Genomic DNA, 25,750 nt, shown 5'->3' with positions numbered 1-25,750 from the left:
TTTTCTCAACCGCTCCCCGAGACTTTGTCCCTCCTTTCTGCCTGGTCCTCTCCAAACACGCTAAAGCGGCCGATGATGTCGATTACAATCTCAATGCTGAAAGCCTATCCTGTCACGCGACTTTGTTGCTCGAGTTGTGTGTTACCGCGTGTTACCCATAGGGATCCTTTTCATAATATTGTCAGACACCTGGTATAACATTCTTAGCCTGTCTGTGGCAAAAAGAAGCACTTCTTGTGGACATCATTTTGATGGGCCCCATTTGCCCCAAATTTTAAAAGGACATTCTGCTGAGACACTTGTGCTTCTTAATGGTTCTTTGTTGTATTTTACTCCTTCATAGAAATGCTTTGGATGCAGCAGCGTAACACAATTGTGATTGGCCCCGGTGCAAATATTTTTCTTGTGCCTCCCACCTGTCGCCCCAAGCACTCTTGTTTACACTCAGGCAGACAGACACACAACAACTCCACACAATTGCAAACCTGCAGCCTTTGATATGCTACACGCCGGACAGCAGCCAAAGTGCCAGATCTATCAATGCATATCTAAAAGCCTGCCCTGGACTCAAACAAACACAGCCTGCTCTTTCCGACTATCAAACAATTGAAATAGCTTTAGCAAGCCCACAGTACCAAATCAACAGAAAGTAGCTTACACGGTATGTCAGTAGCTACAGAACAAATAGCAATCAAGAAAAGCACAGCAATTCATTATGGGCCTACACAGAATGAATGAATGGATCTGTCCATCGTTAGCCCCAGTGCTGCACTATTGGTACTTAACGCCACTGTTTGGATGTCATATTTTGAAAAATGTTACATGTTGAAAACTACCATCTCAAATGGCTACTGTGAGTGAGACAGCTCAAGTTCTTTTTCAGACTGGGTTTAACAGCTAGAGTCTGCTTAGACAGCAGCCTGGGTTAACAAAGCCTAGCAAGTACATGAGAAAAACATTTAAAAAATATTTTCATTCTACTTCAAACAATGACCAACTGCTGCATTAGGTTATTTATCACAATCGACTCACTCTTTGCAATTTTCAAAGAATTCAAAACATGTCTCTTCATTACTCATCACTGTGGGTAAAAGTGGCTGACAGATGGCATTTGGGCTCTAGCACAGACACAAAAATGTGTCTTTTCACTGTTGAGAGTGAGAAAAGCCTCCATATGGACCTTTGACCGTGGTTCGTTATATCTAGTCACCACGCGGGCCAGCAGAATCACTGTCAAACGTATGATTCAAGCAGACATAAAGTAATATGCAGCTGGTGGATAATTAAGCAGGGATAAAAGAAATAAAACTCCAGAGAACAAAATATTCAAGTCCAAGGCTGAAATCATAAATCATTCAACAGCGGCGCACATATTCAAGGCCTGCATTACTGCTAAGTGTAGGACATTAACCACAGAGTTGGTGATAAGAGCTAGATTATAAATGTGGAATGACTCACAAGACTTATGGTAAATATGTTAAAAGGGATTATGTGTTTCTCATTAAGCATTTGGTTAGTACATTAAAGATATAATTAACCTCAGTATGAGCAGATTTGACCAGAAATTAAATATATGATAAAATAAACAACAAACCAGTTACATTTAGAGCAGGAACAATGCTGAACCACCAGAGGGAAGCAAAGAGAGTCAGACTGTGCTCTGTGTAATTCACAACTTTCTTCACTGAAATGTTTTTATTCATTAACACCTAAAACAACATACAAAAAGGTGTATAGATGTAAGAAGTGACAGCGTTCATGGACTTTGAGCACAGAAAAACAAGGCCTAGGTAGAATGAGGTAGCAAATACAGTAATTACCAGGAATTTAAAAATCTTCTATCTTGTCCTCAGATACCCACATCTTTAATGTATTACAAATAAGTTTCTGTTTATCCCTCCTTTGCAATTAAAAAACATAAAAATGAACCTGGGTCAATTCACTTTCTCGTCTGTTACATGCAAACTTGAAAGTCAATTTCAGGTGAAGACGAGCATGAGTCACCCTGCAGCTCCATTCATGAACTGCTCTAACGTTCTCATTATGCTTAAAAAGGCAACATTAAAGACAAGGAAGAAAGCTGTGAGCGAACACTGGAAGACCTACATCTGTGCGGGGGGGGGGGGGGTGTTTCAGCATAATGTTATTATTATGCAATATTTAATTTATTATAAATTCAGCTGCCAAAAGGCAAAGTTAGCAGAAATTAAAGATTATATACAACCTGTGTACAGTTATGATATTTTTTAGAGTTTTAGACAGGCATCTACTTTACAAAAATATACCTTATGTCGTGGAGGAGTTCAGTAGCCAAATACGACACATATTACAACATAGTACTAATAATACACTATAGAATGGTGTACAAGTTCATTATCTTATATTAAGGGTTGGGGGACTACTGAACAGTTCATGTGATCATAAATTACATTCATAAAAAAATCCTGGCATTTTAATATAAATTACAGTATCCGAGTGCAATTCAGGTGATGCGAGTTTCTTTAAGCGAAAAAACCATGACAGAAAACAGCCACACACAAAAGGATGATGGCGTTGCCGTTCACAACGTTCCTCCATAGAGGCACCTCCGTGGTGTCTGTGAGCTTCTTCTGCAGCTCTGCCTGCTCCTCTGCACTCAGCTTGGGGGCTTTTTTCTGCTCCAGGCCGCAGAAGCACATCACTGCCTTCTTGCACAAGCCTGGCTCCTCCTCGGGTTCTGTGAAGGAAGAGACAAAGGCGATGAAGAAAATCTGCTTGTGTGTGTTAACATGCAGGAATGCATTTATATTATGACACTATACGTCTGCTGATTACCTTCTACATCCATATAGTCGGAATCTCTGTTTTCAACCCAATCATCCTGTTCAAGGTCCACCCTTTCCTCAGTACAGTTCCTGAGACCCCAGCACAGCCTATACAACTAGACAAACGACAAAACAAATGGGTTAAAAGTAATTATTTATAAAGTTGGCCATTGCGGTGTCTTCCACTGAGTGAGTCATGTTTGGGACATTAATGATTTATCCAGCCTTATCTCACAGTGGTCACGTACATGCTTGTCGTCGATGGGTTTGGTCATGAGAGAGACTGTCAGGATGATGATACAGGAGATAACAAACAGGATAATGGAGAAGTAGAGGTAGTGGACCCCACATATGATGGTGGGACAGTTACTGGGGTTAACACAGCTGCCAGTCCCAAAAGCAAACTCAGCAATCATCCTGGAGAGGCCAATACACAGGCCGATTGTGAGGCCATAAAAAGCACCCTGAGGAAAGAAACAGGAAAATAAGTAATAGGAACACTAGCATGGCAACATTACCACAGTGACAATGCTAATATGTGGAACATTGTGATTTTTACTATGTTCGCCATCTTAGTGTAGTCTATGTGTTAGAGTGAAAATTTGCTAATTAGCAATACACATAAAGTACAGCTGAGTCTGAACCAAATTTCATGGCAATCCATCCAATATCCAAAAGAAGGTTAAAGTCAAGGACAACTGGACTTGGTTGAAGATACTAGAAGACGTTTCATCCCTCTTATATTTCAGTCTGGACCAAAGTGGTGGACAGACCAACCGACCAAACGTAAAAAAAAGAAGACTGTATCCATTCTTGCAAAATATGGTAAGAAGGTTGTACTTAATGCTATGCTCTTGAGGATGCATCCCAAATAATTCCAAATGGCATGTAATGGATTCTGTTGGTGCCACAGTACCACCACAAGAGTAAATGGAGTGGCATCCAGCAGACGCATGAGATATGAAATATACATTTACATTTACATTACATTTACTCATTTGACGCTTTTATTCAAAGCGACTTACATTTGAGGAACAACATACAAGCATCAACAGAGCATCAACTACAGATCTACAACTACAAATATACATAATGCAGATTGCAAAACAAAGTCATGGGAATATGATTAACGAGAAACCAGGGCAGGAGGAAGCTGGAGAGATGAGCTAAGACAGTGATAGCAGCAGCGTGAGTGAGAGTGAGTTTGTCGGATTATAAAACCCTCATCACTGACCATTTTGAATGTGACTGGTGATTGTATGAATCTGTTGATAACCATCACTGATCAGCTGATGGCGTGCATGACTTCAGGGTTTTGCCTAAGCTAATGTGACGATCATGAGAGTAAGATAGGGGTCAACAGGGGGTCCAAGTCTTTAGAGCCCAGCCCTACCTTTTCAGATCACATAACATATGTCCATGCTATTCAACAGCTTTATTGTTAAAATACATCCAGTTAGACAATAAAATAAAGCAGTGAAAAGAAATGTTACCAATGACATTTCAGCAGTATTTACTTCAGATATTTATAACGGACTGCATTTTACCTCACACAAAAGTTAACTTCACCATTTAATCTATGCTAGTGGCATTGCTTTAGGGATTGCAATGATACAATGTCTGTTGGTCTGTCAGCTGGTCCACCACTTTGGTCCAAATGGAAATTGGCATGAAATTTGGCACAGACATTCATGTCCCCCTCAGGATAAAGTGTAATCAGTTTGGAAATCCCCAGACTTTTCAACTAGCGTCATCAGGTCAAAATTCCATATTGTCCAGAAATTACTTTGGTTCAGTCTCAACTGCACTTTGTGTTTTGTGCTAATAAGCACATTTTAGCATGCTATCATGATTATCTAAGATGGTTAACACAGTAAATGTTTTACCTGTTTAACATCAGTATGTCATTGTGAGCCTGATGTAGTACGTTAACTCATTTATGGCTGTAGACTCTTACACTTGTTTATATGAAAAGCGCGGTAGAGTGCACTTCACATTTAAAAGGGCCATGTGTAGTTTTCAGTGGCCTCTAACAGTGACGTTTCAGATTGCAACCACTATGTTCCCATGTGTGCTCCTGCATGTGTTTGAACTCATGAGAGAGCAGTTGGCGTCAGTCAAAACCAAAGCAAGGACATAACAAGAGACAGCATAACACATATTGCTGGACACACAGTTAAACTCACACTGCAACAGTACAGTAATATTTCTATCAGCTTGACATTGAACTAATTCATGCTCAATACATTATGCTACATTGGCTCTATGTGTTTACTGCACTGACCTGACATGTATATTTCACTCAGCAATGTCAGAATTGCTGTAATTTGAGACTGAATATTATAAATGAGATTGTTGCTACACTTTAGGATAACAGTTAGACCGTAGTAAGTAACTTTACTGCAGCTTACCTGATGGGGTTTCCACTGCATCGTTGTTGTCCTGCACTGTTATGTTGCATTAATGTATATTTTGTGGGTCACAAAAATTATGATGACTGATATGTGCAAAGAAGCTGTGTACTGGAGTATCAGTAAAGCAACAATAAATGTAATAGAACATTACGAAGCAAACAATGCCCGAGCCGTGCTAATCTAGCTGGCTGCCCCTGCCTTGTGTCACTATTGTTTTTTGAAACATATCGTTCCACATTTTCTTTGTACCGTTTCATCATTTGTTGCAGGTGCAAATCAGCACTTAGACATAATACACAGGATAGTAATCCAAAACAAAGCGGAGGTCTCTCCATGAACGCCTTCACGATGTTGACCGTGTTTTTGACTGATCACCTGTAGCAGTTTTTTTATCATTATGTGGAGTTTGTGCTAGGGTCTGTGTTATGCCGGGAGCCGGTCATTGTTTGGTGTTAGCAGACTCCATTTCGTTAGCTGCAGTGTTGTCGCTGTGTGTTTGGTTCAGAATCAGAAGGCAAGAGGCTCAGGAGCGTACATGCAGAAAATCCAACCCGATTTCGAAGAATCGTACATGGTACAAAAGGGCATGTTTACAATCCGTTCACAAATAGGCAATAAAAAAGTGATTAGCTGATAAGTGATTTCATTTAAAACTACACCCTTTAAATGTAGAGATTATTCAAGAGGAAACTTACAGGCTCATTGACACGTTTGCAGAAGATGGCAAGCATGAAGACAGCTGCAATGGGTGGTGTGAGGTAGCTGGTGATGGACTGGATGTAATCAAAGAGCTGACCGCTCTGGGCTGACTGCACCACAGGTATCCATGCTATGCTCACACCAATCAGGATCAAGATAAACACTCTATACACATTACAAACACACACATGTGGAGATAGTGGGAGTGAGGCACAAATGAATTCTCATAATCGGATATCATATCAAACAGAACCCCAAACATGGGTTTTACCTGCCAGCAATCATGAGTTCTTTCTCACTGGCGGAGCGGCGAACCTTAGTGTAGATGTCCATGGTGAACAGAGTACTGGCACTGTTGAAGATAGAGGTAAGTGAGCTCATCAGAGAAGCCAGCATCACGGACAGCATAAGACCACGCAGACCTGAAATAGATAGAATTACAGATTTAAATGGGGGAAGATACCTTGAAGATAAGGGCTATTGTTTGCATTCTCAGCTCATAAGGTCTTTAGCCACCCACCATTGGGCATGAGATCCACAACCAGTTTGGGATAAGCGATGTTGGTGCAGCCCACACTGGCGCCACAGTATTCTTGACATTTTACTGGGTCCACACATGCCACCACATCTAAAATAAAATGACTAATATCAGCAGGATATTAAGAATATTTAAACCCACCACTATGTCTGCGGTAAGATGTGCACAAACTACAACAGTACTTTCAGCCAGTGAGCTACAACACACTCACCAGGATAGAGTATCCTGCTGATCATGCCGGGAAAAACCATGAGGAACATTGGCAACAGCTTCAGGTAGCCACACAAGATACAGCCTGCCTTAACGTGAGATAAATTTTTGGCTGAGAGGCAGCGCTGGACAATCACCTACAGAAAAGTAATAGATATAAAAAGATCAGTAGTGCCATGATAAAATCAACGGTTCTCTCCATTTCAAGGTCAACTCGAAACATTTCTTAGTATCAGAATAAATATTTGAGTAAATGCAAAACTTAAGCCAAAGAAGCCAATTTCAAGTGTTCTGCTGTGCTAACAGAACAGGGATAAATTGGTTGAACAGAATTTGTTTATATGTGTGTTGGATGTCAGCACTGGAATAGGTATCTCATTCTTCCCTAAGGTCCAGCATTAGACTGACTGTTAATCTTATCTCAGTCACTGTCCTATTACAGCACGCCACCTCAGAGCGCTTGAGCGAGTCTTGCAAAAATAGGCAAGATAAAGGCGCATAAATGTGTGTACAAATGTGTGGAAATCAATTGAATGAGTCTGTGTGTGTCTTTATGACCTTGGATTGTTGCTAGTCTTTTCTAATAGCTGCCGTTGAGTCAGCACAAGTAATGTCACAATCACAGTGGTCATGCCCGGAAGTGCCATTTGCTTGACTGACCTGATCAGTGCACCAGTACCAAGTGGCCTGAATGGTGAGTCCAAACACAAGGCCAGGCCACGGCAGGTCTCCTGTAATCGCGTTTCTAAAGATATGAAAGGAGTCTGGGCGAGGCTTGTAGCAGCTTGAACTGATGTTTGCCGTCACAGAAGGGACGGCCTCCATGTAGAGCTTCTCGAAGTTTTCATAACCTCCCACCTCAATGAAAGCTGAGGATATGTGTGCAAGTTAGACTAAATTACTTTAGTCTTTTTTACTCTTCGACAATTTGATGTCACAATCAGGATTTGTCTTGTCACAATAACTCATAAAAAAGCAAACGAGTATATGGATAAAGAAGGAAAATACCATATTACCAAAGGCCATTAGGATGAATGATCCAACAAGCATAATGATGGTCTGTAACGTGTCTGTGTAGATCACTGCAGCCAATCCACCTGCGATACAATATGTCATGTTATCAATCTACGCATATTTATCCAAAATTAACACATTTTTCATCACTAATGCACATAACTGAACTTTTTGAAGAGAATTAGCTCAAATAAGTAACTTTGTACATGATCCAATTCATCACGCCCAATTTGGGTATTCAGTGTTTAGCTGTGTTATGTAAGGGCTCTTTCACTGCTCATCCTGTAAAACTGACATTCACATGTGGACGCATTATTACAAAACAGCAACAGAAGGCCATTTCCTGCTTATCGCAGTTTCATGGGTAATTTACCACAATAACACACCACAGATAAACTATCCAGGAAGAGAGAGAGTATGTGTGCATGTGTCTACATGTCTACATGTTTCCTTGAGAAGACTTCGACCCCCCGGTCGTTGTGCCATTCAAAAATAGATAAGACTTTTATGATTGATCTGTGAGTTCAGTGTAAACGGAGGTGAATGTATCTTGAGGGGACAGACCTGTGACAGTGTACAGTGCAGTAATCAATAGTAGCATGACAACAGCAAGGTAGATATTCAGCCCGAGAGCCTGGTTGATAAAAATGGCCCCAGAGAACATGTCTGCCTGAGTGGAGAGGAGAGGAAAAAACCCATAATTTCAGTCAATAATGCACAATACTGGTGCAATGTTGATCACTGAGGGTTAAGATATGGTGTCACAGTGACTTACTGAGATCTTGGTGAAAACATACAGGCAGAGTGACAGCACAGAGAGATAGATGCGAATACGCTGTCCTCCAAATCTCTTCTTCAGGTACTCTGGCATTGTAACCACCTAAAAACATCCATATTAAATGAGATTACTTTATTTGTGTATGTTTTAATTACTTTACTCCGATGCTGTTGCTTTCTTGGGGTTTCTAGAAAAGTATATATTTATTGCATCTTGAATGCAATAAATAATAAAAGAATAGGATAGGTTAAATAATTATATACAAAGAGTAAGAGGTTTTGTATGTCCAACATGTGGCCTGTGTGGTCTGTTTACCCCAGCTTTTATGTAGATGGGAACAAAGAGCCATCCCAGAATGACGACCACTATAAGAGCCTGAAACACACAAAAACACAAAGACAAAACTAACACGTAATCTACGCCACCATTTACTCAAAATGTCCCTTTAAAGATAGATTCCTATAACTATAATCTATTGACTTATAAGCTCACCTGCCAGAGATAACTGATCTTATCTGTGTGACAGGTTAGAAACACATTTATGTGAGAAGTAATAATGGTATAATTGGCACATCAGACACAGATTAATGTACTTACATTCCATTCAAATCCACCAATGGCTAGTCCTGCAGCTGCAGCGGTGCCAGAAATTCCTACAAAGTGGCCACTGCCAATGTTGCTGGCAAAGAGAGATGCTCCGATCTGAGGAGTGCATAGTTTATTTATTTATAAATAATATGCATGCGTAATTTCTAAAACCTTCACAGCTTTTTTTTTGGAATGCATTTGATAACAAGAAAGGCCGTGAACAGATTCCAACTTTTCAGCTGATTATGGACTTTTATGGTATGTCAATATAATAACTAAGTATGAGATGATTTACACACCTAATTACTCTAATAAAACCAAATTTTACACAAAGTGGCTGGGGCCTAGGACTGGTGGGGGGGGGGGGACTGAGCATACAGGGCCTTCTAGAGAATGCCTATTAGCACAAAATAAAAACTTCAGCATGTCAGCATGTCCATAATGTCCCTTATTGCTGTAAGATTGGAAGATTAAGACAGAGCTTAATTTCAATAAGCATGAAAGTGACTCTCTGTCTTATTCTGAGCAATACGATACCCACCGGCCACCACACCATACTCCTGCCTGCAAGGAAGAAGCCACCGACAGTGGATCGGTTGGTGCGGATCATAGCCTGCAACAAGAGAAAGGCACACTTCAGAAAATCCATAAATGCATTCATACAAACGACTCACACACCTTTTCAGCAGCCACTGTGTATTTGTTAATGATTACATTTAATTTATATACACAGCTGCTACAAGAGTGATAAAAAGAGAAATAGAAAACCACAAAATCACTGCATGCAACACAACAATATCCCAGTAACATTACTGGTCATAAATTAATCCAAGCTATAAAACGACGTGACGTGAACCAGGTTGTTGAGAAAGATGCTGTGATTACACAATATCAATCAACTCAATTACATTTCATTTACGCCAAAGTGCACAAAAAAATTTATTATTTTCACTTCTCCAACATGTAAATCTTTACTACGTTTTTTTTCATGGCTCAGTGCAGACAGAATTTCTTTAAACTTCTTAGATTAAAGAAAACAAAGTATTTAAGTAATGGTCAGCTGAAAGACTGAATAACTCACCCATACTCCGACAGCCAATACAACCAAAAAGTAAATCACAATAACGGAGATATCTGCTGCATTGTTAAGAGCAACAGTGGCATTGTTGTTCCTTGCATGGCTCCTTAAAGAGGATCCAATATAATCAGAAGACATTTTGCTGAGAGGGTTACCAGACAGCTGTTGGTGGAGTCACTCCTTTTTGAGAAGCACCTGCACAGATACTTATGTACCTGAGTGGCAGTGTGTGTTAAAGAGTGTGTGTGTGTGTGCGTGTGTGTGTGTGTGTGTGTGTGTGAAAGAGTGTGGGAAATATGGGAGTGTGGGAAGGGGAGAAAACAGAGTGAGTGTGTTTATCTAATAAATTACCAAATATTGTGTTTGGTGTTGAGTTTGAAAGTGAATCTGGATGCGCAAATGAACCTTGCTGATACATGACTGTGGGTGAGAAAATCAATGTGTTAAAATATGTAACCTTTTAGCAAATAATGTTGTTAATGATCAACCAACAAGGAAATACTCCAAGTAAAGAAGCAGGTGTTCCTTTTAAAAAATGAATTACAGAAAAACCCCTTCACTGCAGTTAAATTCCACTCAATTCAATTTCATCAATTCAATTCCAAAATTTTCCAAAACTAAAGCAGTTTGTTATAACAAAAAAAAAAAAGGTTGTATCAAATGGTGTAAAAATTAAGGTATTTTTAAATACTATTTTTCAAACACAACTGAGTAGCTGCCTCTGCATTGGAATAACATTAGGTTTCTATATGTTAACCCTATAAAAGCTTTTGCCCTCTCGTTGTCCCCTCACATTGACTCTGACACATCTGTCTGCAAGTAAAAACAGGATATCGAGTGTCAGAGGACATTTTTTGTCCATTTACACAGCGTTCAACAGCAGTGTAATCCAGGAAGACCTCTAAATAGGTTTACCAAGGTTTTTTTTGTTTGTTTGTTTTTTTTCAAAGTTTTACTGGGAAACTAAAAATAAAAGGCACTTAAGCATGACTTCCCCCACCCACAGTGCACATGTTTCTTTTTATGCACAAATGTTTATTTGTGTGTTAATTATTAGTCTAAAAGCAAATGTTTGAAGGAGGTCACAACAGAGACTGAAATATAGATGATCATCAGTTGCTACAGCTGCCATCATGTTATACTCCTGTAAAACAAACGAGAAAAAGAAAGTACTTTGATAAACCACTAGGTGTCGCTACAGGGTAGTGAAACTAATCTGAGACTCGGGTATGAGCTCATACAAATGAGGGACAGTTAAGGGCATAGTATTCACCTTGTTTGTTTGTTCCCAATGGTGGAAATTAACTGAGTAAATTTACTACTTTACAGCTTTGATATACTTTTCACTTTATCTGAGTATTTCCATTTTATGCTACTTTATAATTCAACTATATTAAATTTGCAGATTCAAACAAATAACACAATATAATCAACAAATAAATAATGAGTTATTATTATAGTAGTAAATAAATAAATTAAAATTAATTGACACACCAAAGCATCAATGATTATAATACAATATAACACATCACATATAGGCTTCATATACAATACATTATTCTGAAATGAGTCAGTGTAGTATTTTTCCTTTTGTAAGTATATTTTGATGTTAATACTTGGTGTTGCTACTTTTACTTTAGTAAAAAAAACTGAGTACTTCTTTCATGACAGTTTGTTCCTCACTCTTATTTTGCAATCATTTTGCCTCACGTCCAAAAGACAAAGCATTCATAGTGTCTAAGCTCCTACTGTATGCACATAGTCCACCCACCACGTGTTTTCACTTATGTTTCCTTATTAGACCTCTTCTCAAGAAGTGGACAGACTGATTATCTAGTTATTATTACTAGTTGGTAATACCTTATCTATAGTTTGGTGACATCATTTCATTTTCAGCATAGCTCTGCCCATCTTCGACCTTACTAGAGAAGTAAGAAACACCCATGAAATATAATGCATGTCAAATACCCTAATTAAGAAAGTCATTAAGTTCTCTAATCAGATAGCTGTAAGCAATCGCCCCCATCTCCTGCCAAAAACACAACCCCACTCCATCAAATTTGCACTCACTCACCAGTGATTTAATTATTGAAGGCTGTTGTACTGAATTGCATTATGTGTACCTAAAAGTCTTGCAACTCAGTGTACAGGATGTTTTTCCTCAGTCTTGGCAGATCTCACCAGCACTAAGCTCACTGTTCCAGGCACAAAATCCTATTTGCATTTCATACACCAACCTAACCTTCAACCTTTGTGTCATCTTTCTTTCTATGTTCCAGTGTTTCCGGACTGCTTTGACCCAGTGAATTGCTGCTCGCAGCTTCATCTATCATTATAATGCTGACATGTTCTAGGCTATAGTGCTCTGCCACAACTGATGATGCTGGAAGCAGAGAAATAAAAAACGGATTTTGAAAATGACAGGTAATATGATGAAACCATGTGTGTAATAAACACAAGAAGATTAAAACCATCTAATTGGAAAAACACATGATAGGTTACAGGCTACAAGATAAAATGTTTTAATGAATTTATGACTGTATAAAAAAGCCACACCATTAAAGTGACCACCACAGCCTTCTACTAAAGAGTAACAGCATAATGGGGAGGAAGAGATGTAGAGAGTGAGATAGGGGGTTATCTGACTGGTACTGTTACAAATGGCTGCTTAAAATCTCTAAATGGGGACAATCAATATTCACTTGAATGAGAATCAATCACTGGAATGAGGCCAGCACTCTGTGGGGATTATGGCTCGAGCTGATTTCAGTCCTGATTTTAAACCCAAGAGGAGACTTCAGCCTTCTAACGGCACCAGACAGGTCAAGATCTTCTCAAACGTTTTTGATTTGGTGAGGCCCAGTTTACTTTTATGTTCACCAAGACTGCAATATGAGCATAACCCTGGCTAGAACCAGCGCCAAACACACCACAGAGCCGATCACATCCCAGGGCAGCAAGACCAAAGACAAGCACTGCTTATTAGTGAAAGAAATTGATCTCTTGCAGGAGTCCATTCCCAATATACAGCAGTCTACATAATGTGGGAAAATACTGTAGTTGTCTTTGGCAAACAGAGTATTGATTGAGTGTCCTGCAGCCAAAAAAGACACAATTGTGTCTTGTGAACATCTCCCTGTCTACATATGTCTGATTCAGGAATCTCTGGTAGCCCGCAGGCCTGGCCTAAAAAAACAGACATATCTTACATACTGTATTTATCTTATGACTTCAACACCAGCAGTGATGACTTCACATTGTGCTTTTCTGTGATTCAGTGTCACGTAAACTGTTAATTGTAAATGTTCATTTTCACATCATCCAAATTCACTTGTTTGTCTGATTGATTTTCTAGCCTGTGATTGCACTGATGTCTATCCAGCTCTCAAATCTTGAATGGCAGGACATCAAACACTCTCATATGAAGACAACACATTTAAGGGTTTTCAAAACAATCCATACATGTAAACCCATTAACAACAACAATAAAATATGTCAGCTGGAATGGATTACATTTTTCAAATGAGTTTAAAGTCTCTGTACGTCTGTTGATTTTCATTGCATATTGATCAGAATATAGACCATTGGCTGCTTTAAATAAAACTTCCTACTATGACAAGTCAGAATGACAGTTAGACAGAAAACAATTAGCATAAGATGAAATTGTGTTTCAGATTTTCAGACAGTTCTGTAAAAGAAACTCTATTAAAAAACATTTTGTGGAATGGAAGCTCATGAACTGGCTCATGGAGGTTGCCCTGGAAGCAAGGGCGTCACTTTGTGTTGAAAAGTGGTGGGGACATAAATGCACAGATTATGGACGTGATGATACACGATGTCACGAGACTTGATGGTCAAGAACAAGATGAAAAGATTTGTAACACTATTTTGAAGAAATATGAAATGCTGAAACATTTGAGTGAGGAGTCTGGGGGTCCCAGAAGATTTTGAGCATTAAATACTTCATTTCCTGGATTCTGAAGACATTTCCTGCTCCAGTTTATGGTGGAAATGTCTATTTATATAAAAAGAATCAAAAAATTAGCTGGCAGGTGACATTTCAAAAATATAACAGAATACAATGCAGTAACCAGCAGCTTGTTTTTTTTTAGCTTAAGTTACTTTTTTTGGACAATGCATTTTTGTTTCTTATATTTTACTATCTTATATTTTTTCTATATTTAAATTGCATTGAATGCTTTCTTATTGTGCGAATAAACCAAGTGTTTTCATTTGTTAGTTAACCTTTCTTTGTGCAAACTATTTTCCAGAACATTTTAACAAATGCTTTAAAAAGTGATGGGGACAAAATCAGCCATTTCAAAATGTGGTGGAGACATGTCCCCAGGGTCCGCAGTGTAAATTACACCATATGGCGTAAGAGGGAAAGGACTTCGTGTCTCTATGCAGTTTGTACATGGAAAAGAAAAAAGCAAGTGAAAATCTTCAAAATGTGCATTATCCTTGACTTTAGTGACACCTTTGTGATAAACTGTCATTTTGGTGTTGGCATTCAATTCAATGCATGCAGTGGTCCCGCATGTTTTAATAATACATATCAATGAACCATTGTTATACAGGTGATAGATCAAGTAAAAACTAGTATACCCACACTGTAACAAATTTTGTCGTTAAATTACAGTAAATTACTGGCAGCTACAGTTGCCAGCATGAAACTGTTATTTTACAGTGTAACTACTGTAATCAATAACAACAGTTTATTACTGTAAAAAATATTACAGTAATGTGCTGTATTGAATATAAGCAATACAGTATAATACTGTTTGTTTGGTTTTACAGTATAACACTGCTGCAAGCTAATGATTTAAACATTTTACATTTCAAAATAAAAATATCTCAAAATTTCTAGCATATAAATGGATCAGACAATAGATGGCCTTCAACATGTGGCATTTATTAAAGTCAATGCGCTATCAAAAAAATTAAATGAAAAATTTTAAACTAAGTAAATTTTTGTAAAATACAATTCATTAAAACGCAATTTCTGAACAGGTTCTCAATATGCTATACTAGCCTAGTCCATGTATCCTATAATCAGTTAAATTATTTTCTTGAACTAAGACGGCCATGTAACATTATTTATTAAAGCCACTGCTTTATACTCCTTCAGTAGCTGACAAATTTACAGTAATGTAATTCTTGTAAAATACAATCCATAACAACAATTAATCATCTCAAGCAGGTCCTCAACAATCTTTCAACAACTTGCATACCATACTTAAAACTTTACCCTGCCTTCAGTTTTCATAAGGTATGATTATGACGTGCAATAGAAAGCGCGTGAAAGAACAAACCAGGAACTAACAGTACTCAAACAATAGGACTCAGCCATACTGAACGGAACACAATGCTCAGACATGTTACCTTAAAATGACCTCATGAAGATCTGGTTGTGGGCTTTTGTTTGAAAGTGAGGTCCTGTGTGGAGATGTGTTGTGGACTACATAAAGCCTCACTCAAAGTCCAGGAGTATTTTTTTTTTTATATAAGGGTGGCCACATAGAGATTCACAGTTGCTGCCTTTTTATGGACCAGCTTCCTGGTCTTCTTGGACACCACCTTCCCCTGGCTGGCCTTTGTTCCCCTCTTGGGGTTGATACCGTTGAAGTGCCTAAAACAGAGAAAGCATAAAAGAAATTAGGTGTGCTAAATAAAGTTTATTTGCACTCAATATGTAATCCTCTCACATTAGACATTCCACTTTAGATCATTTCAAAAGAGGAAATACTGGCTATAGTATTGTTGTCATAGAAGTCAGTGTTTCAACTTAGCATGTTTCCTTAATCTGACATATCATGGTTATTTTGTGATTTAGTACAGTAAATATATTATATATTGGTCCTTTAAGTCTGTACTTCGGATTTTTTCCAACCATGGTGTCTATTCTTAAAAAACTTCAGATATGCATGCATTATCCTCGGTTCAGACCTCACACGCAAGCGCATTGAAGCCCTCCTCTCTATCGCTCTCTTTTGATATTAAATTCTGACCTTTATTGGCAGATGTGAGAGCAACCTAATAACGCTCTATTTATCTATCTATTAATCTATATTTTAGCATGTAACTAGTAAATGTATACAGTATAGCTGTTTCTGAAACTTTGTTTAGGCTCTATGTTTTGTGTCCATGCATGCTTTCAACATGGGTTAACACAAAGTAGGCTAATGTCAAGAAGTTTCACTTTGTTATGCTTTTGTCTTTTACATTTGATAAAATCAACACACAATGTCATAACCGGGTAATGCTGACTTTGATAAGATTGAAATTACCTTGTTAAGTAAGCCACAAGAGCAGGATGGATAACAGTGTGCAGGCTTAGGCAAGGAAGAAAGCACCAGGTGGTGATCTGCTTCGTCCACTTCAGTGCTGCCAGGGCCAGAATCCGGGTGAAAACTGTCTTCAGTTCTTAATCTCTTTATTATCCTTCCTATTATGTTGATTAAAATCACTACTCTATGATGCTAAACTTGTATTTTTTAATTTATGTAAGTTGACCACGTGCTAAATGAGGTGGTGTGACATGAAGCAACATGACGTGATCAGATGAGTTATGGGCGGACTCAAGCAACAAAACAAGAAAATACTGTATTATACCGTGACATTGTACAGTAGCTTGCTGTTAATATGTTTTTCCCTCAAAGGCATCAACATTGACAGTATTCAACTGTATTTACAAATAATGGTGCATTACTGTACACAATGTCCCGTTATTTTACAGCAATTTGTTACAGTGCGTTGACCGTCTCTATTTTGAGTGCATTTCATCTACATGCATTGACATCCTGTCAAACCTATATTTCTGTATGTATGTAGGCTAAAGTTTATTTGTAAATATCTGTCATATTGTTATGTATGTTGAATTATTTTGTTTTTGAGTGTTATCATTCAATAACAACCATGACGTTATTTACACAATAATAGTTAATAAACTAGGTTTTAAATAAAATATATATATTTCTTAGTGGCCCCTGTGCATATCTGGATGAATCGAAAGGTGTCTGCATGTCTGTTAACCAGCATCTGGAGGTATGCATCTGATGGACGTCTGTTTAGGATTTCATCACTTAAAAAACTAAATATCTAACACACAAGTAAACTTCAAATAAATTGTGTAGTACACATTATGGAATTAAGAAAGCTCACTTTCAAAGCAGCAGTTACTTATTAAAAGACAAAATGATTGGACTTATCTACTGTGAAGTCAATAAACAGTAAAGATGGATGTAGATGACTTCACTTGGAGGCCAGAATAATTCATGTGCAAGATTTGTAATCACAGCACCATCTCTGGACACGGTTTCATATTCAGCAGCGGAGGGGTACTGTAACCACAAGGCATGACAAAGGGTGAGGGGATTTCACCCATGAAGCTGCTGATGTCATACAGGGTAGTAGACATGCTGAAGGGAGTGCTTCATGGTGATCAGATGAAACTTGCACACGACCCCCACGGCCGTCATTATTAGTGAGGCTCCCTTGTACATCAAAGCCACAATTCCCCCTCCCTCTAATCACAGTGGGGATCACGTGAGCAGAACTGTGGGAGCTGGGACTAGGTGTCTAATGCATTTCTTCAGCCCCCAGTGACATGTGCTGAGCTAGAGCTTCAGCCACTCACCCTCAGAGAGGGTAATAACTCACTGTAAACCCAAATAAGAATACTCAAAATATTTGTGGAAACTGATTACCTCAAACGTTTTAAGTAGTGGTAATAATATTTTTGACTAAACCGTAACTTAAATATAATACTAACATTTTTTTAAAAAAATCTTTCATTTCTGCATACTAAATTACATCACTGATGCTTATTAAAATTAAATTCCACTAATTCTTTACTCAATAAATGTAATTGTGCACAACTTATACTCTGGGGGAAATCTACTCAAAAAATTAATTGTGCTAGACTCAAATACTAATGGAAACTCACTCAACCAACCTACTGCTAGTACACTTCAAATTTACAAAATGCCCACTTTCAGATAGTTGTCCTTAAAAATACGAATCCAAATCCATTATTAGAATTCAAGTTCTCTTTATTAAACAATCAGTATCAAAACTTTAAACATCATCTGTCATTTAACACACAATAAATTAAGCACATCTTGCATAAAGCTGAATGGACTAAGTATCTGACTGCTTGATCAGATAACCAGTAACACTTTTGATAATCAATTTGTTTTCATTCTTTTTGGTGTTAAGTGATAATAACTTGAATCTCTTGAGCAAAGTCCTTTGATCCAAAGAATATTCAGGTCCAGCCCTACTAGATTGACAATCAAAATAATTATTATAGAAATATTTTTACAGCACATTAAGCCATATAGTGTAACATTTCTTTCAATGTAATTCTAAAATAATAATAATAATGTTGATAGCAATAATGAAGGTTACGATATGGTAACCCTAGTTCTATAAGCACAGGTGGAGCCCTCTACTGGTCTATGGGTATGACTGCCTGCCCTAGCCGTGACAAGCCAAAGTCCATCACACCAACCAGACCATCACTTCACCTAGTGAGTGGTGGGACACCCCTGAGAAGGTCACTGGACCAATAGGGGCTTGGCCTGACCATTAACACCTGGACTGCCCTGACTTCTCACTGGAACGTCAGGCACTGCCAGTGTATGTTCCCCCTCTACACCCAGTAGTCACCAGACCCTCACTTTTCAGATCCTAGGTCGCACTTGTGAGCTGGATCCCGAGAAGGATCCCGACATATCCAAGAGATAGAAACACACAAACGAGCACAGTAAGGGCCAAGATGCCATTGTGCAGATCTCTGCGACACACACCCCGCTGAAAAAGGGTCGTAGACACTTCCACACTTCCGAGTGGAATGTGCATGCACCGCTAAGGGTGGGTCTGTTCCTGCCCGTGTCCAGGCTTGGGAGATTCACTCACAAAGCCAGCTGGCCAGGCTCTTCTTGGACAGGGTGTTACTGACTGCACTATCACTGAAACAGACGAACAGCTGACCAGTGCATCGAATGGGAGCTGTGTGCTCTATGTAGGATGTTAGCCTAGCACACATGGACACAACAGATGCACTCTCACCTCCCTGCACCCTAAGTGGGGTAGGGGGGTAGAAAGCATCCAGATTTATTGTCCTGGACCTGAACATGCTCCTTATGCTCTTAAGAACAAAGGAGGTGTGTCGTCTCAAACTGGCTCCAGCATTTTCTTGATCATCAGCATGTGTAAACGCCCTCTAGTCCATTATGCTGGTTCAGGTGGCAGAGAGCCAGAATGGCTCAGAAGCCTCTTGTCTTTTTGGGGACCAAAAAGTACATGGTGCAAGACCTCTGTGCATGTCATGCGCAGAGATGCCCTAAGACAGCCTGCTTCAGCAGAAGTTGCTGGATCTCGGCGGCCAGGAAGTCCACTTCCTCTTGAGAGGATAGACTGGCTTCCATTATGTCCAGGAAAACTGGTGGTATGCAGCAGAACTGAAGAGAGTAGCCTCGTCTCAGAATGCTGTCCACACAGCTTGTCAGCGGCATCGCCATTCTGCATGAAAATGTGTACACGTGAACAACGCATCTTCGGCACTCTCCACCGCCAAACTTTCCATAAATGGAAGTTTAGGGGGGCCGATGTCAAACGGGCTATAGCGTCCCTGAATGCACCAGGGCGAGTTGCACCCTGGTGTCTTTGAACACACCACAGCTTGCTGCTCTGTGGTGTCCTTGAATACTCCACGGTCTGTTGATCCGTGGCGTCCTTGAACGCAGCACAGCTCGCTGCTCCAATGACGGCTCAACGTGCAACAGTGTCACCGTGAGTGCGTCGTCAGTGGAGCAGTCATGTAAAACAATGGCATCTTGAACACCAGACAGGGGATTGTGGCAGCGTCAACAGGCCTCTGTCCCTCCATAACGGTCACTTGGCCAGTCGCTCCCTTCCCCATCCGCAGGCCTGGACTTGTCCGGGCAGGACATGGGTCAGCTCGTCCAGGTGCAAAGATAATTTTTTAGAAGTGGCAGTGGTGAATTCAGTGAGCAGTTCGTCGTTTGCTGAAGAAAAAAGGATGCTGAGGCAGTAGGGACACTGCTATTTATACGTCACGCACGTATCGGTAGCGACTTCCTATTGGTCAGCTACGTGCACAATAAAATTACTGTGGGCAAGTGCGTGCGTGTGATTGGAGGAGGTAGTACCCATAGAGTCCAGTAGAGGGCGGAGCCTGCGTGAGATAGAACAACAAATCCATCCAGTTGCAACTACTTAAAGACAAGTCAAATTTACACAAATGCAGTGACTCAAACAATGGGTGAGAAATAGAAACTAACCATAACCTTAAACATGACAATGAGAGAGATTTGGAAGCTAGTGCAGCAGGGCTGGACCTTATTTGACTATTCCTTCATTGCGTTGGTATTCATTTTTAAATTTTGGGATGTGGAGATTCGCACAACCACCTACATTTCTGTCCTGCACAATGCTGCACAACATACCAGCTTGCACTGCCCTTTTCAGTTTGTCTGCTGTATGTTTTGTTGCCCAAAAAACACAGCTCGCATTTTGAACTTTTTCACCTACGACTCTGTGTTAACCACCGCAGGTGAGCTGCTTGTGGAGAAGGCCTATGGTAGATCGCTCTCTGTTTGTGTCTCTGCAACTGTCAGTAGAAAGTATTGCGACTGATCATGGATGGAGTTGGTCTCTTGGATGGATAGAAAAATAAAAAGTCATGCACAGCACATAAAATCTAAGTGAAATTGAGGATTTTTTGTCTTGTGTTATGTGTTCAAGGTATCCCAAGAATTTAAAAATAAGCTTGTAAATGGCTTTTAAAGAGATCGTGTACACGCTATCATCTCTCGGTGCACTGGCTGCCTGCCTGCCTGCCCAGCATATCTTCAAGCCAGCCACACTACGGACTTCCCCTACACCTACCTTGCCCCGTGTTGTGTCCTTACTGCTGTTGAATAAACTGCTTGAACGTTCTCCCATCAAAAGTCTGCTTCTGGGTTCTGTTTAAAACAATACGTGAAAGTATATTATAACTGGTGTATATGATACAGTAATTGGGAGTAGTTTTCCAAACTACTTATTATAATATAGACCAGACTCCCTTTGGAAAACTACCAATTATAATACGCCAGGTCCCCTGCTGGATCCCCTGCAGTTTGGTCAGTTGATGATGTAGCTTTTTATATACAGTCTATGTGATGTAGTCTACTTGGGACTACATTATCCTGCAACACCTTGACTCTCCAGGGACATATGCAAGGATCCTCGGCGTTCAACAGCATCCTCAACATCCTCAGCACCAAACTCATCCAGCTCACTGTGCCAGCCTCCACCTGTCAGTGGATCACAAACGTCCTGACTGACAGGAGTCGGAAGGTGCGGCTGAGGAACACCACATCCAGCACCCGGACAATTAGCACTGGCGCCCACCAGGGGTGTGTGCTCTCCCCCCTGCTCTTCTCCCTCGACACCAACTAATTGGTAGGCCTAGTAGTTTTATTGTGTATTTGTACTTTTTAAAGTAGTTTTTTTTTTTTAAATCTGTAATTTTACTTTTTACTTAAGTGTGTTTTGATGAAAGTATTGTACTTCGCTACATTTTCAATCACATCCGTTACAGTAGAAGTAAAAAAAGTGCAAGGAAAAACTCGCGACCACTTTGGCTTCAAGAGCAAGAGAACAACAATTTCATCATGCAGTGTAAGCAGCTGTGAAAAAATGCTGTATTAAGTTACTGCTAATGCAAACTGAACATTTCCTGCAGTTGCAGCATCACTTTAAAAGCATTTAACTGACGAAACACAAGTTGACTTTTATTTTGAAGTAGCCACAGGAAATGCAATCTATAAGTAGGTTTAGCGCTGACTGCTCTCATTCATCAAAAATGCGTCTACACAACAAGATAACCGTCATTTTCAGCCAGTTTGAAATATTGCTGTGAGTAATTCTACAGTCAGGAGCAGAAACAGCGAGCTGTTAGATAAAGAGCTGCAGGCGACAGGCTGCTCACCTCCACCTTCTGAGCCAGGTAACCAACTCCTTTCACTTTCGCGGTTCGCAGACTCATGTTGTGTGCAGCATAAAGTAAGATCATGGCTACTCACCTAATTATGGAAAATACCAATAACTGCCCGACAATAGTTTCTTTAGCTACCCCAGACTTCTATGTCCTGTGGTATTACTGTAGGCATTGTTGAGTTTTAAAAAGTTACAACAAACTTAATGTACTCCAGTGTTTCAGTGTTTTCCTTCAAATTTAAAACTGCAGGGTTTTAAGCCAGACAATTGCATTAGAATGTTAATTAAACCACTGTTTATCTCCTCTTTGTAATGTGAACGAAACTGACACCTCTTTGTTTAGTGCCAGAAGGATCCTTTTGTTTAACTTCTTCATAGACTCCTAAGATTGGGTATCGACCGTTTTGGAGACAACCCCTGTTGTGCTGTATGACTAGTTGGTAGAGCATGGACTGTGTATTCCTGTAGATCAAAAGGGGGTTCTACGTCTGGGGCCGACGCTTTTGTTCGACCAAAAGCAACGTAGAACAGTAAGGTACACCCTTCCTAATTGTGTGACAAAGAAGTAACCAAACGACCAATGGCTGTGGTCCTGAGCCATTTGGAGGAAAAATACCCGCCCACATACCTGGAGGATATTAACATGGCATCGAGGCAGAAGCGCTCTAAATTCAATTTTTTGTGAGAATCAGGACTGTAAGCTGTAAATCTGAAAAGAGGAACAACTTTCCAGTCCACTACAGTGTTTTTGTTTCATGTTTGTTCTGTAATGCCATCTTTTATTCACCTATTTTTTAATTAAATTTTCTTGTTAATTTTCATCGGATCCAGCCTCTCCTTTCTCAAAATCTGAAAAAACGCAACAGCATCTGCTGTTACCACCAGTAACTACAGGTGTCACATGCACAATAAAGCTGCATAATAACCTCAAAACCACATGATTAATATATATCATGCCAATAAGAGTTACATTTACAGATTTTAACCATCACTCCTCGGTGAACTGCCTCTGGTGTTAGAGCATTTTCTAGTTATGTAGTAGCCTATGTAGATTTATCAGTATGGATTTAGGCCTACCATGTTTTTAGGAATCTGTTCACATTGATATAAGCTAATAAAAATTTCATTTTGTGAAAGCTGAAAATAATAAACAGAAATATGGTAATTACTTTATTTTTGAAAGTCCGGCCTCCACAGTGTCTACTTAGAAAGATTTGTGCCCTTGAACAAATGTAGTTGAGGACCCCTAATGTAGAGGTAAGTTAAATAATAGCCTACTTGTACCATTCCATTGGTGGTTAAAAATAAGTTTTCATAGTTTGGTAAGATACTTTGCTCCAAATAGCCAAAAAGACATCCTCAGAAGTGAGGATTTATTGCTGAAATGTTGGATTAGACTGCATTAAATTTACCTAGATGTACCTAATAAACTGTTGACTAAGTCTGAATACATTTATCACAACAATAAACTCTACCCATATCACATGTTTGTGAGAAGCCTTTATTTTGTAAACTAATCAAAAGTTGGTGTTCATATATTGTTTGCACATTAAGGACTATACACCTGACTTGCGAAAGATGCTCTGATATTGGTGAATCAGATAAATGATAAAATATTGTATTTTAAAAAATAATCAGCATTTGATGATGTTCTTGTTGACTGAACTAATGGTAATTCTTCATATTGTTTTTTTTATATTTGCTCTCGCAGGATCAAACAGAGTATTGAGTGGCACTATAGCTATCCAAGGTATGTTATCAATTTGCATATTTCTGCGTCAATTGCTGGCTTGCTGATCAGACATAGCCAACAACATTTCACAGTGGATGACATTTTTACATGAAAGAAGATATTTTAGCTCTGCCATGAGACATATGAGGGATATTGTACTGAAGTGTATTAGTCCAGCAATGACTGTGAGATTTTATGATTATAGATTTCATAGATCTTTGATTTCTTTTAAACATTTCAGAATGATTGGCAGTGATCAAAAGCCGAGAAGACTGTAGATCTATTACAGCATTAAGTGAAAACATTTTTCACTGTAGACTGTTAAAGTCTGTTATTAACTTACGATGATATGGTTGAATGACTCCTTTGTGGTTCTTAACCTATTTAGTACCTGACTGAAATTCTGTCTCAACCCTGTTCAGACCAAAAATGGCACTGTTGATAAACAACACAAGGGTTTGTTTTGGTGTAGGAATGTTGCTTCAGGTAGAAGCTAGATGATGAAAGATTATACAATTAGTCTAGTTTAAAATATATTTGATTGGCTAACTCAGTTCTTAGCCACATAATCTTTCATTTTGATGCAGCAAAACCTTAGTCAGGTTAAAGAAGTTTGCAGGATGACCTGCAAACTGCATTTTCTTGTCTTGTCAGTGCAGTGGTGTCCATTTCTCAGGTAAAAACTATATTCTTCTTGCCATATAGTCAGCCATCCTGCTTAAAACAAGTAATTGATGCATTATGTTTTCCTGTCAAGGCCCAAGTTGAAAGCCATTAATCTACATACATTTATGTATTTGCAGATGTTTGCTGAGTTCATCGCTTTACAAATGTTGAACCTATGCAACCAATTCTACTGCGAGCTTGAGAGATACACACCACAACTGATTGCCCTGTACAGGCAGAAGGCCTGAGATAAGATTACCTTTGCATTTATTTTTGTAAGTTTTCTGGTACATGATCACTTTAAAAGCCATTTACAAGCTTATTTTTAAATTCTTGGGCTGCACTGAACATATAACACAAGACAATATCTTCTAGAAAAATAGAAAATATCTTCTATTTCTATTTCACTCAGATTTTATGTGCTGAGTAGGGATGGGAATCGAGAACCGGTTCTTCTTCGGAACCGGTGCCCAGTGAATCAATTCCTTGGAACCGTTAGCACGCCTGCTTAACGATTCTACTTATCGGTTCCGCTCGCGTCATGACGTCACACACGCGCTGCGTTGTTTTGGTTCAGTACACAGCAAACATGGCATCGAGGCAGAAGCGCTCTAAAGTTTGGTTATATTTCACGCGAAAAGACGACAATACGGTCATGTGCAACACTTGTACAGTTTCCATTTCGTCAAAGGGGGGAACTACCTCCAATATGCAGAAACATTTGGCCACAGAGCATGCAATTCATTTGCAGGACTGTCGCGTGTTTGATACACTACTACTTAGCGACGCAAGTGAGTCAAGCGGCAGCGGAGCTAACGGGACGCCATCTGTTATTAATGCCGAAGGTAACTTTAAACTCTCCAGGCAGGACAGGCCCTGTCTACTTAGTTAATGTGAGCGCCATTTCATTGTGTAAACCTTTACTATACGAATAATTTTCATTGTCATTGTCCGTCAAATTTAGATGATGATGAAGACGGCCAGAGTCTGGCTGGCTCAGAGGCTGCAGCAGGTAGCTCTGGTGCACCTCTAGCTACTCCGTTCACAGAGGCAGGGAAGAACAAAATGACCGAGGCTAGGATCAACGAATGTCACCGAGCAGTGACTAAGTTTGTGGTAAAGGGTTTGCACCCGTTTGCCACAGTAGATGCCTCTGCATTTCGGTAGGTTAATTTGCTGTATTTTGTCCAGCATGTCTTTTCAAATGAAAATAACAA

The 25,750-nt window shown here is 39.4% G+C and overlaps 1 protein-coding gene and 1 long non-coding RNA gene across 13 annotated transcripts; one reads left to right on the top strand and one right to left on the bottom strand.

Annotated features, from left to right (window-relative positions):
- Positions 1–1,754: 1,754 nt before the first annotated feature.
- Positions 1,755–22,346, bottom strand: slc5a1 (solute carrier family 5 member 1). 12 transcript variants are annotated; one of them, XM_046066937.1, is made up of 18 exons: positions 22,128–22,175; positions 21,041–21,117; positions 16,414–16,510; positions 15,509–15,755; positions 9,587–9,658; positions 9,055–9,159; positions 8,773–8,832; positions 8,455–8,559; positions 8,244–8,349; positions 7,682–7,762; positions 7,326–7,534; positions 6,667–6,802; positions 6,438–6,545; positions 6,189–6,339; positions 5,914–6,082; positions 3,053–3,268; positions 2,815–2,920; positions 1,755–2,716 (listed from the first exon to the last, which is right to left on the bottom strand). In XM_046066937.1, exons 5-18 carry the CDS (start codon positions 9,653–9,655, stop codon positions 2,502–2,504), a joined length of 1,836 nt encoding a protein of 611 aa, XP_045922893.1. In that variant the 5' UTR covers positions 9,656–9,658; positions 15,509–15,755; positions 16,414–16,510; positions 21,041–21,117; positions 22,128–22,175; the 3' UTR covers positions 1,755–2,501. The 12 variants fall into 12 exon arrangements, with proteins under 12 accessions (XP_045922893.1, XP_045922897.1, XP_045922895.1 ...); XM_046066941.1 differs by lacking the exons at positions 16,414–16,510; positions 22,128–22,175 and adding an exon at positions 22,222–22,263; XM_046066939.1 differs by lacking the exon at positions 16,414–16,510 and having other exon boundaries at positions 22,128–22,159.
- LOC123981781 lies at positions 22,017–24,778 on the top strand. The gene is made up of 3 exons (XR_006827825.1): positions 22,017–22,145; positions 23,847–23,885; positions 24,671–24,778. It is a non-coding gene; the product is annotated as an uncharacterized LOC123981781 (long non-coding RNA).
- Positions 24,779–25,750: the final 972 nt, after the last annotated feature.

This window comes from Micropterus dolomieu, linkage group LG13 (assembly GCF_021292245.1).
Source record: "Micropterus dolomieu isolate WLL.071019.BEF.003 ecotype Adirondacks linkage group LG13, ASM2129224v1, whole genome shotgun sequence".
NCBI classification, from domain to species: Eukaryota; Metazoa; Chordata; class Actinopteri; order Centrarchiformes; family Centrarchidae; genus Micropterus; species Micropterus dolomieu.
The sequence above is the reverse complement of the archived record's forward strand: the minus strand, read 5'-3'. Positions and strand labels throughout refer to the sequence as shown.

Excerpts from the sequence above, each read along its gene's own strand:
- slc5a1 (XM_046066936.1), bottom strand. The coding sequence starts at position 22,211 with ATGATCTTACTTTATGCTGCACACAACATGAGTCTGCGAACCGCGAAA. Across the intron at positions 8,350-8,454 it reads ATGTTTTCACCAAGATCTCA|GCAGACATGTTCTCTGGGGC; the intron begins GTAAGTCACTGT and ends CTCTCCACTCAG. Across the intron at positions 7,763-8,243 it reads TGCACTGTACACTGTCACAG|GTGGATTGGCTGCAGTGATC; the intron begins GTCTGTCCCCTC and ends ATTGTATCGCAG.